Source organism: Gavialis gangeticus, unplaced genomic scaffold (assembly GCF_001723915.1).
Source record: "Gavialis gangeticus isolate Ggan-Ray unplaced genomic scaffold, GavGan_comp1, whole genome shotgun sequence".
NCBI classification, from domain to species: Eukaryota; Metazoa; Chordata; order Crocodylia; family Gavialidae; genus Gavialis; species Gavialis gangeticus.
Genome location: NW_017729027.1, coordinates 20896929 through 20909107, shown reverse-complemented (window position 1 = coordinate 20909107; position 12179 = coordinate 20896929). Strand labels below are relative to the sequence as shown.

The following is a 12179-nucleotide window of genomic DNA, read 5'->3' as shown; positions in this document are numbered from 1 at the left end:
GTCAGGGCAGCTAGGATCTGGAACCAACTTCCAAGAGAAGTGGTGCTGGCTCCTACCCTGGGGGTCTTTAAGAGGAGGCTAGATGTACACCTTGCTGGGGTCGTTTGACCCCAGTACTCTTTCCTGCCATGGCAGGGGGGCGGACTCAATGATCTGCTCAGGTCCCTTCCGACCCTACCAACTATGAAACTATGAAAGTAACATGTTGCTGCTTCCAGTAAAACAAAGTTTGTTTGTTTGTTTGTTTGTTTGTGTTTGTTTGTTTGTTTAACATCTGCAAGCAGACAAAGTGTCTGAAGTATTGCTGAGCTTTATATGTCCTGGTTGATGGAAAAGATGCAAAACAGCCAACAACAAGTCTGCTCCTCCATCAGGGGCTGGGAGTGAATGAATGAGAGTGGAGTCACTACTAAGATCTCTGTTGTCTCAAAAATAAAACAGTATAGCTTCACTTGCTTCATATTGGAAGGTTACCTTTGCAACTATGAGGCCTAGAAACTTTGCCTTTTAAAAAGTGAAAACTTACATTTTGCAGAATCCTAATATGTCAAAAGGGCCACACTAACACCAATATATCAACTAAGCTAGACCTGACCAGATGTGTTGTGCCCCTTGTTTAAATACAATGAAAAGTTAACATAAGGAGAGATTTATTTACCTTGCATGACTCTCATGCAAACCTGCTTAATGTGCTGATCTGTTGGCTCTCTACCCTGTGATAAAAAATTAAATAGATGTTAATGTACAGTAAAAGAAAATCATAGAAAATGATGGTTAGAAGGGAACCCAGGAGGTCATTTAGTCCAACCCCCTCCTCAGAGCAGGACCATCCCCAGCTAGATCATCCCAGCCAAGACTTTGTCTAGCTGAGTCTTAAAAACCTCCAAGGATGGAGATTCCACAACCTCTCTGAGTAACTTATTCCAGTGTTTACTACCCTCATCGTGAGAAAGTGATGAAAACCATAGAAAAATCATACAAAATGATACAATGGAGACTTGCTGAAGGATGACAGAACTTCCAGTCCTTCAGTTTACACATGTTGCTATTCCCACTGATATCAATGGGAGTACCAGTGCAGGGGCTACATATAGGAGCTTCACACACACACCCCCACATACAAGTTAGCACTTGCAATATAATTCCAGGACCAGCTGCAGACTGAGGACCAAAGGTTCCAGTCTTGCAGGTCAGAAATTATTTCATTGTGTAGTTGTCATATTTAAGCATTTATTCTATTTCAGAACATGCAAACATGTTTGAAATCACCTGGGCTTCATGCTTATGTCTCCTGACCTACCAGACCAGGTTCATTCTACTGTCACTGCAACTCTCATTCCACACTACAGCTGAAAGAGAGAAAAATACATGCAGAATAAAACTACCACTTACGGCTGGACCCTGGCTGCCAGGCAGACCCGGAGCACCTTGCTCACCCTGCATACCACGAGGTCCAGGTGATCCACGTGGCCCTTCCATGCCAGGCAATCCACGACTTCCTTCAGGCCCCCGAGAACCAGGTTCTCCAGGGTTACCAGCCTAAAATGAAAGACAAGGAGCTTGCAGGACTGCATGCTTGCAATATAAGCCATCCACTTAGCTTCTTCAATACTGGACATGTTATATCCTGTTCACTCATGCTTTCTCATTGCTTCCTTTGAAAGATGGAACCTCTTTCAAATTCCATTGTCCACCTACTTTCTGAGTCTTTACTTTTGTAAACAAATAATATGCTTTCAGCTGAAAAAGGAATAAAGCAAGATAAGAAACATGGTAAGACCCAGAGCAAATAAGGACCCATGTTCTGATTTATGTGTGTTCTATTATACTTGTTGGACCAGAGCAGTAAGCAGCACCACATATATCCATAAGAAACACAAAGAGCCCTCATGCCTTTCTGTCCCAATGATCTCCAAGAGATAACCTTTCCAGTGTCAGAGGCAGGAAGAGTGTGCCATGGGACTGACACTGCCATTTCTGAGGCAGACAGGCTTACATCTGCAAGTACACAGCCCCCTTTCTTATGTTCCATAAATCCTAGGTGCAAGGATCCCCACAGTTGTCACACTGCAAATAAAAAACAGGAGTAATTTAATTTTTAGAAAGTGATAGTATCCAGACACCAGGAATTTGTTCTTTGTGTCTAAAGTAGGGCTTGTTTAACATAGGTCTACATACTGTTTTGAGGACCCCAGCATCTTCATCTGGGGAAACAATCATTTTTCATAATGAGCTGATGAGAAAGGAGGTTCTCCATATAGCAAGAGCATATTCTTTACACCTATTCCTTACATTCCAAGTCTCCTCCATGAGACTGCATAAGCAATGCAAGTCCCTGAAGCAAAATGGAACTTGCTTATAATAGCTTTATACAAATCCTATGAATATCTTAAATATTTAAAGTAGCATAAGAATCAGAAAAGCCATAAATGAAGATGTCCTATTTTGTCATCCAGAAACATAGAATCTACAAATTAAATATAGGACACACTGAAGACAGGTAATCCAAGTCAATTTAAAAATGTAGTTTCATGACCACAAATACCTTACTTTTCAGACAGACAGAATTGAAACAGTCAGTGACAATGACCACAGTCCTTTTCACTTGCTAAGTAAAAAACTGCAAGGGTTTTGACATCCACTTCTTTGGCATTAAGGAAAAAACAAACAGTTTTTAACTGACAGTGAAGTCTGTTTTTTCAAGGCAGCCCAGTGTTTCACAGCCCCATGTCTCAGCCAGCTGTGAAAGGCATTGCCCTGTAATTGTGCCTCCTGGTCATATACGGCTGCTGTGCAGGCAGCAAGATCCATCTCATTGCTCCCCCTTCTGCCCTCAGCTAGAAAGGAATGGTTAAGAAGAGGTAAAAATCAAAGCAAAGTTAGTGACCATATTTTGGCTTCTGGTTCTCATACCCACCTACAGATGGGCACAACAGATCCCTCATTGCACTGCTCCAGAAAACATGATCTAAGCACCCACCCCGTATCACCTTACCACAGCTGCCTCAAATAGTCTCCAAGCAGTCCTATCCATCCTCTAGCACCAGCTCATCTAACCTAACACCAGCAGGCATTTTTTGTATAATTTTATGTCCTACCATGTCACTGTCAATATAATTTACAGATATATTAAATGATTTATAATTGGCATGAAAGGCCATACATGGAACTGCACAAAGCTTGGAAGCAATGCTTTTGACACTGTAAAGTCTGTTTCACTTAATTGTTACCACTGAAATGGTTTACACATGCATTCACCAAAGCACGTATATGCACGCATATGCATTAACTTTAATTAATTTTCAATGCCTGCATGCAAACCAGAACTCCATCAATGCAAAGCCAGGATGTTTAGACTAGAAATTCTGAATATGTTTTAAAAATTCTAGACCTCTGAAACTAAAATTAAGACAATGAAAGAAAATATTTTTAGCCTGGGTCAGTTTGGATCCAAATATCCCAGGCCCTGTCTTTTTTTTCTGCTCAGCATACTTTATATATTCAGAACTAGAGAAAGGAAGGATGGTCTCACAGTGATGGTGCTTGTCTGGATCTCTAGAGATTTAGGTTCCAAGTCCAGTTCTATCATAGATTTTTTGTGCGACATGAGGCAAGTCATTTAATGTCTTTCCATTCTCTTTCAGATGCAGTCAATAATATTTTCCTGCTCCACAGGGACATATTAGCATTTGCAAGGCCCTCAAATGATGGAAACTGCAAGTTAAGCTGGATCAATAGATAACGAGGGGAGGGAGGGCAGAGTATGTTGCTGACTCAATAGGTTGCTGGAGTCAATGGTCACACAACCGTGATACTGTAGGCTGACTGCAAAAGTTTATATACTAAAAAATTATTCCATCAAAACAGATGAATGAGTATCAATCTGGGGTATGCATATAAAACAGGTTTTAGACAAAGAACTAGTTCTGCCCTAATTCATACCAGGTGCAATCTCACCTATCCCTGGCTACAAACTCACTATCTCCCCATCTGACTCTGTAGCAGCTCCTTCTGACTTACCTCCCTCTTCCCATCATCATATGCTCCTTTACCTTGTCAAATGAGCTTTAGTTCAAGTGCCCTGCTGCCTCTTTGAGGCACAGGGCCACCAACACATGAGATACTGCAGCGCTTTAATCAGAGTGGCTCTTGGAGCTGCTCTAATTAAAGCACCACCCGAGCACATGTAAAATTAAGTACAGACACCAATTAGCACTAAATTCTACACAAACATGAATTCTGTAACAGCATGAAATGGGGAAAAACTCTTTGAACAGATCTTCTGTTGTGAAATACATATTAATGTATAGACTATGATCTTGCAAATATGTAGACATATGCTACACTGAACACAGATGAATAGATGCCATTACTCACTTGCTTAAAAACAGGCATGGGTTTGTAACACTGAGGCCTTTCTGTGTGTCATCTGCTTCAAAGTAACTTTCCATAAGGCCATTCTGACCCTGTGGTACGTAAAGACTAAATCAGGGAAGTTTAGTCGACACAACGAAATAAGCTACTGTGGTTCTACTTTCACTGACTGCGGGATCAGAGCAGGCACACAAATAGTTACTTCAGTGCAGCAGATACTCATGCCGGTTTTAACTCTCTGTAATTTGCCTTTTTGTCCATAACCTTAAGCCATGGGCTGGCAACATGCTGTGCATTCATGAACCCCTGTATTATGTTCTTTGAGGGACCCTTTTTTTGCAATAAGCTGTATCGTCTCTAAGGGAGTTCACTAATACAGCCATACTAGTACACCTAATGTAAGTGTAGGCAAGGCCTTAGATTTAATTCTTCAGGGCAGGATTTGCTTCTTAGTTTCTATACAGCAGTCAGCACAGTGAGGCCCTGTCCTGCTTGGGGCATTTGGGTCTAATTCAACAACAACAACAACAATAATAATACCAAACACTTTAGGCTCCAACAATCTACCAGAAATAAATCAATTCCTAATTCAAGGGGAATTAACCAGCAGTAATTTTTATCAAATCCACAAGATGGAGCAATTTCAGTTCTACTAGAATTGTGTGGCAGGCACCTGATTTCTGGGCTGCAGAAAGGAAATCCAATGGGTATGATTCAGCATACACATCACAAAGACAGTGATTTCCCTCTTTAAGCTGAACAGCACCCTATCTAACAAGAAATCCCTGCATCCTTCAACTGCTTCCTTCTCCATATATTTGGCCAGCTGTCAGACTCCCTGCTGGTCTAACCCTCTCGCCCCACAACCCCTGTGGGACCATTTACCAGAAGGATTATTCTAGGATCTGAGCAAAAAACAGTATTTTATGCACACCCACTCATAAGAGCCAACAGATTTCTCATGTGTCAATCCACTCTCCATGTCCTCCCATAAAGTCCCCTGTACAAACTGTACACTGTATAAAATTAAGCCTTCTGGCCAGAGTGTTTCAGACTCACTTCCTTTTTAGACACGATGATCTCTATCCAAAATGGTAAAATACAGATTACCAAATACAAAAAACCCATGCACCAACATACATATCTGCACAGAACCAGCAATCACCCTAATAAACAGCCAAGCCCTCCAGGACCACCAAATTTGCACTAAGGAGACCACCCGTGATCATCACCTCGCAAATCTCAAAAGGGCTTCACTCAACAAGGACACTCCTCCAGAGAGATCGATCACATTTTTGAAAGAGCCACCTGGATACCACTTGAAGAACTGCTGCAGTACAGAAGGAAAACCCTCATGAATTGCACACCGCTGGTTATGATATATCACCCCTCCCTGGAACCTATATGGAAAATCCTCAGACATTTGCAACCCATACTAGAAGATGACGCAATTCTTAAAGCTATCTTCCCAGAACCACCCATCCTAGACTTTAAACAAGCACAGAACCTCACTAACCTCATCATCAGAAGCAAACTTCCTATGGCTCAAAATTCACCAAATGGATCCAAACCATGCCATGCCAAGAAATGTAAAACCTGCCAACATATCTCCACTACCCCACAATTGCTACACCCTACAACAGAGCCATCAACATTCCTGGATCTGACACCTGTACTTCCAGAAATGTAATATATCTCATCCAGTGCAACAAATGCCCTGATGGAAAATATGTAGTTGAAACCAAACACAACTGTGCACCAGAATAAACGCACACTAGAAATCTATCAAAGACAAGAATACCCAATTAAACGGTGGAGGCACATTTCTCACAAGAAACCACTCTCTCTCCAATTTGTCAGTTCTAATGCTCAAAAGAAATTTACAAAACATCTTTCACAAACAAGCCTATGAACTTCACTTCATAAATCTACGGAACTAAATATAGACATTAGATTTGTGACACATTATAACCTGCCTAACATTTGAGTCCCCTGGTAACCTCTCTACGATTTATCAGCTATATTCAATCCCCTTTCCATCCCCTCCCCCACTACGCCTGTCTCTCATCCATTGACTACCTTAATTTACATTTTTCACTGATGGTCTGTCTCGCATGCATACTGGCCTGTGGCTTCTTTATTATTCAATCCAGGAAGAGCACATACCAACTGCAGACACTTCCTCAACCTAATGAAAGGGTATTTGTACCCAAAAGCTTGCAAAGAAGAATTTTTCCGACTATTTGAGTTGGTCTAATAAAAGATATCAGATTTACCTAAAGAACGTTATTTGCCTCAGACTCACAACTGCACTTTTCATTAAACACAATAGCAGAGCTCCTCCTCATAGCATTCATTCTCAACTCCTATGGTAAGAATAGTTATTGCTACAGACTAGCTTTCAGACACACAATATTGCCAGCCTTTCATAATCAGAAAGGATCATGTTCTGGCCTCAGAAACTCTTTCCCTCTATTATAAATAGACTTCTGCTACTTTTCCACATCAGCCCCTTTGTGTCTTCATTTCAGAACAATGAAGTTCATGGAGTTTTGACTATAGTTCTGCTCTGTCCACCAGTTTTGTGATGGAAAGAGGAGAGTATACTGCCTACAGGCCACTGCATTATCTGTTCTTAAACATCACCGGTACAAAATATGCAGTTCTGTTCTGCCCAAGCTTAGGCAGAGAGGCCGTTCTTTTTCTGAAAACTGACATAGTTCCAAAGTCCTTTTTAAAGGCAAGCTAGAATGCTATTTCTTTTGCCTGGGGTCTAATTTCCAAGAGCAGAATTCATTTTCAAAAGGAGCTAGTTTTCATATTAATCATCTAGAATTTTTAAAAAATTAAATGGACATGGAAGCTCATTTGCTTAAACTGCAGTTCTTGAAAAGTGAAATATTTGTACTCTGTTTCTTAAACCAGAAAACCATCTACTTGATTGATTATGCCTTTGAATTTCTGTAGCAGTGTGGTTCATCATACTTACAGATCCCTTTGGGCCCGGCAGTCCCATATCACCCTAGACAAAAATAAAATGATTTATGTCAGACCAGGGAATTCACATGCAATTACAAATACAATATGCTGGACAGGATTTCCTCAATACTTAACAAATGAGCATACTATTAAAACTGAAGGCATTTGCTGAAGTACAAAAACTTAGACCAATAAAGCAATCAAAAGAATGGAAACCAGGCATAAATACTTTCTTGTGAAGAAAGTATAGATTTCATTTATACCATTAGTATTCACACCTCAGAGATATTTTTGCTACATATAAACAAAAAAGTATTTTAAGGCATTATTATGCACTTTAATTCAGATTTTTAAAATATGAGCATGTAGAGCCAGATGCCATCCCCATCTGAAATAATAGGAACTGGTTGGAAATATTTAGATGAATATCCAGCCTTGCGCAACAGCTGAACCAAGCTATTTCACAAGACTGTTTCTAGTTTGATTATATTTCCTGGGAAACTGGTCAAGTTTCACCTGGAGACCCAGATATCCTCGCTCCCAAGCTCCTCAGTCATCCAACTTTTCAAGATCCCTAACCCCTATGCAGCCTGCCACCTAGGCTTCCCAAAAGCCAGGTTTCCTAATAAACCTGTGGTGAGAAAAGCAATTCTGATTCATGGGGGCTCAGAGATTTTTATCTAGAATGCAGATAGATTAAAAAAATTATCTAGAATGCAGATAGATTAAAAAAAATCTCAGAATCTTCCATAAAACAGAATTATCATTCTCCACCCAGCTCTATGCATGAGATATAGAAGCATTTAACCATAGCACCTTGAGATATTTTCCTGCAATTGGGATTAATGAGATTCCATAGATTGGAAATGGATCGTATCAATAGGCAGCAACTATAAAATGAACCCATGCTTCTCATAGATGATCTACACTGAACATATTTAATTGTCATCAGTTTAGAAAAAGAGTCCGTAACACCAGGCTCACACCCACACTGCAAATACGTGGGTATGTGGGGGGAAGGATTTCTTTAGTGAGGAGCAAACTTCCTGGGCCACTACTGTAAATTTCGAAACTTGTTCCTAAACTTTTTGTTTTTTCAAGTTTCATCTTGCAGTGTTGAACATACGACTGATGTATTAATGGTACTGATCATGGATTGACGGTATCATAGATTGAAAGTATCTTGCTATAGAAACATATTAAGAGGGAGCAAATTAGACTCATTGGACCAGCGTGCTGCTGTGTTTTGTTTACATATGCATGTAAATACAAAACATAAGCTCTTGATTTTTTAAGGGAGCCAGAAGGATTTCAAAGCAGCAACAGCAATGCAGCCAGGCCCACAAAACTGCAAAATTCTGCAGCAAGTCAAAAGAGTGTGTGCCATGATGACATAGGAGGGTTTTCAGGGAATTTAGTTTTCAATGACAAAAAACAGACACATTATAAAAGGTACTACAGTAGTAGACCAAAAGGTAAAAATGCACCAAATTAATACGTGTTTGTAGATGAAATGACAATAAGGTCTTACCAGGTCACCCCTTCCTCCTGGTTCTCCTTCAGATCCAGCAGTACCCTACAGCAAAGAAAGAGACATGGTAAGTCTGAAATGCCTTAAGTAATTTAAGATATAGAATCACTGAGTAATGGATATCATGACTCATAAGTAAACCATCTGTGCTTTGCATTAGAAGACTTACTTGTTCACCTTTAGGACCTGGCTCACCAACTGTGCCCTAAAAGTAAAATAAAAAATAAAGTATTATACATTTTGAAATTACTGAGACTTTACAGTAGAGTTCACTGTACTGTCTTCACAGCTAAAAGCATGTAATCTTCAACCACGATTCTTGGAGTAATACTTGAAGTATTCTTTTTTCTTCCTTCCTCCATTTCTTAATTACTTTTATCAAATGTATTCCTAGAGAGAACTCTAGGACAATCCAGGAGATTTTTCAATGTACTAATAAATAATTTTTACATTTATGCAAAGATCAAATCAGAAGTCACTGTTCTTATGGCAACTCCTATAAAGGAGGACAGGTAAAAAGGAAAGAAGAGCAAATCTTCATATCTCACGCAAATTCTTTAATAATTTGGGCCTAGTTCACATACAGGGGTATATCATGTTGGACTGCATCTGAAATTTTCCAAACCATTAGTCCATGTGTAGACACCTGTACAGATTAATTTTTTCTAGCTCCCCACTAAAAACAAGCATTTGGAAATAGAAATGCAGAGGATTTCAGCTTCAGTTCAAGTCCAAAGCAGAAAGTTAGTTACCAAAATCCACTATAATGTGATGGCTGTTCATTAAGGTCCACTAGGGTAAAATAAGTGCCCAATACCAATGATCGTTAAACTCATGCAAAATATTTCAATAGGCTTTGGCAATCACTATACAGTTAGTAGCAGAAAAATGTTCACAATCAAACACCCCTATCCTAACAAACTCTGGTTGCTATTGTTAGTGGCAGTCTCAGTAGAGATGCCAAGGAATGAATGGACGTGTAGAGTGAAATGTTCTCTCATAATTAGACATGTATCCACCTAAAGGCTGAGGCATATGGATAGGGTAGATAGGAGCAATTTGCACTGGTGCCATTACTCATGTTGTGTAGGTTGAATGGATAAAGAGAGGATTTTCATGTTTACTGCCAATCTGGGACACTCAATTCATTGTAAATGAAATTAAAGCTAATGAGAGCTGTTTCAATTAGACAAAACCTTTCTGATTTGTTTAATGAACACACACACACATCATGCAGTGCTATTCAGTCTATTCAGTTTCCTTTCTTGTGATCTTTTGTGCAGCTGTAATCCTGTTGGCAAGAATTGTGACGTAGAAAAAATAAGGTTAATTGGTTTAAAAAATATTCAAAATTATATTCAACATTTCCTCTAATGGTTAGGCAAACAACCCCTGTATTGCATTTATATATATTCACAATGAAAATGCTTCTAAAACATGCACTGTAATTAAGGCAATACAGCACACATAACATAACATAGTCACCTACTACAGGCTAGCCTGGGGCTTTCAAACCACAACCCTGCATAGAATTGTCCTTCTATATGAGCAGGACTAGATTCTTTGCCAAGCCTAAGCTTTTTGTCTTGAGTCTGACTATTAGCATATGCTCTTTTCCACATTTAGCCCCACCCTGCATGTGTTGAGGAGGAGGAGGTTGCATAAAAAGCCAAGAGCTCTACCTAACTATGAGAAATATGTGAAATTATGTTCAATACTAAACACCATGTTAATGGAAAATATAAGCCTTAATTCCAATAATTTTGTCATCTTGCCTTGCTTACCAATTCAAGCTTTATTTTAGTGGCCATGGGGTATAGCAGCACACTGGGCACTCTGGATGGGAGCAGTTCAGTGCAGGGCTACTGCTGCCCTGCTCTGCTCCTTTACAGCAGCCAGGGAAAGCTCCAGGGTCCCTCAGGTACCAGCCCCAGGTTGGCAATGGGCACTGGGGTCAGGCCTGGGCTCTGGGGAGGGGAGGCACAGAGGGAGCTGTCCTGCCTCCAGGGTAGCTGTCTCTCAGCCCTGCACCCCTGCCCCAGGCAGCTGCCTGCTGCCAGGACCCAACTCTGAGATCAATGCCAAGGTGGGGACATTGTCCCCTATCCCAGCAGCTGCCTGCTACCAGGCCCCTACTCTGAGATTTAATCCTGGTCAGCTGTCTACATGTGTGCTAATGTGCAGTAGGTACTGTACAGTGATTCTATTACAGTAGCCTATTTTACTGTGCAGTAGCTGCTGCACAGTTACATAGTGATACTTTACTGCACAGTAGATGAATCTACTGTGCAGTAAAGAGTCTTATGTAGATGCACCAACTGACTCTAAAACATTAGCATTAAAACCAAAGCTATGTATGCCACCTGAAAGCTGGTAAGCCCATTTTTCAAATGCTACAGAACATTCATCCATGATTTTAAAAAAGTTTAAAAGCGAAGGAGGGATACCTGCTACTTGGGAGCACACATCAACTGTTTCAACTATACTGTTACATCTTTCCACTCCTGTACTGGTCTGAAACAGGTTTGGTATTAGAGTAGTGTAGCTCAATTTATGTTGATATAGCAGCAGATGGATGTAACATTTCTGTTGGAACAGCTTACCTGGTATAATTTAACATATAATATATCAAATTTAATACCAAATAAGTGTGTCCACTTTCTAAGACTAGTGTTGAAGAAAGAATAAAGCTGTGGATATAGTTAGATCCTATTCAGTATTGTCTCAATATAGGAAAACTAAACAAAAAAGGTTGGGGAGTTTTTTTAAAGATGGGCTAAGTTAATTTCTAGCAAAACAGCACAGGGAGAAACACTGGGGATGAACTTGACTGTATAATTTTAAAAAACAGCTCTGCCAAAATACCCTGGCAAATTATTTAGGTCAGTAAATGGAAGCCTCTCGAAAACACTCTAAATCTACGACAAGGCACTCAGGAATTGCTTGCATGGCTCAAAGCAAAGTCATGTAAAGAACCCACACTAGCTCTGAACCATCTGGTATGTCTACAGAGCACATGCTGTGTGTGTTCATGACCATAAAGAGAGCATTTTCTTGGATCCCAGAACCAGCATAACCACAGTAAGTCTACCCGAGCTAATTAACTCTGCTTTTCACCTTCTCAATAGAGTTGATTAATCCATGCAGAGCCTCATGCTGATGTGACTAAAATGCTTCAATTCAGAACAAGTAGAGCACTTAACTGATGTAATAAAAAAGAGGAGCTTTCAAGTAACTGTCTGGCAGAAGGAGCTTGACAGCTGATGAGAAGTTTGCAAACCTACTCACATTTTAA

The 12179-nt window shown here is 40.1% G+C and overlaps 1 protein-coding gene across 1 annotated transcript in view; it reads right to left on the bottom strand.

Annotated features, from left to right (window-relative positions):
- COL9A1 (collagen type IX alpha 1 chain) overlaps window positions 1-12179 on the bottom strand; it is a 132667-nt gene that overhangs the window by 13597 nt on the left and 106891 nt on the right. The window contains exons 29-33 of the mRNA XM_019520334.1: window positions 9054-9089; window positions 8885-8929; window positions 7364-7396; window positions 1393-1539; window positions 659-713 (exon numbers count right to left, since the gene is read on the bottom strand). Of these exons, the coding sequence (XP_019375879.1) occupies window positions 659-713; window positions 1393-1539; window positions 7364-7396; window positions 8885-8929; window positions 9054-9089 (316 nt within the window). The remainder of the gene's footprint in view (window positions 1-658; window positions 714-1392; window positions 1540-7363; window positions 7397-8884; window positions 8930-9053; window positions 9090-12179) is intronic.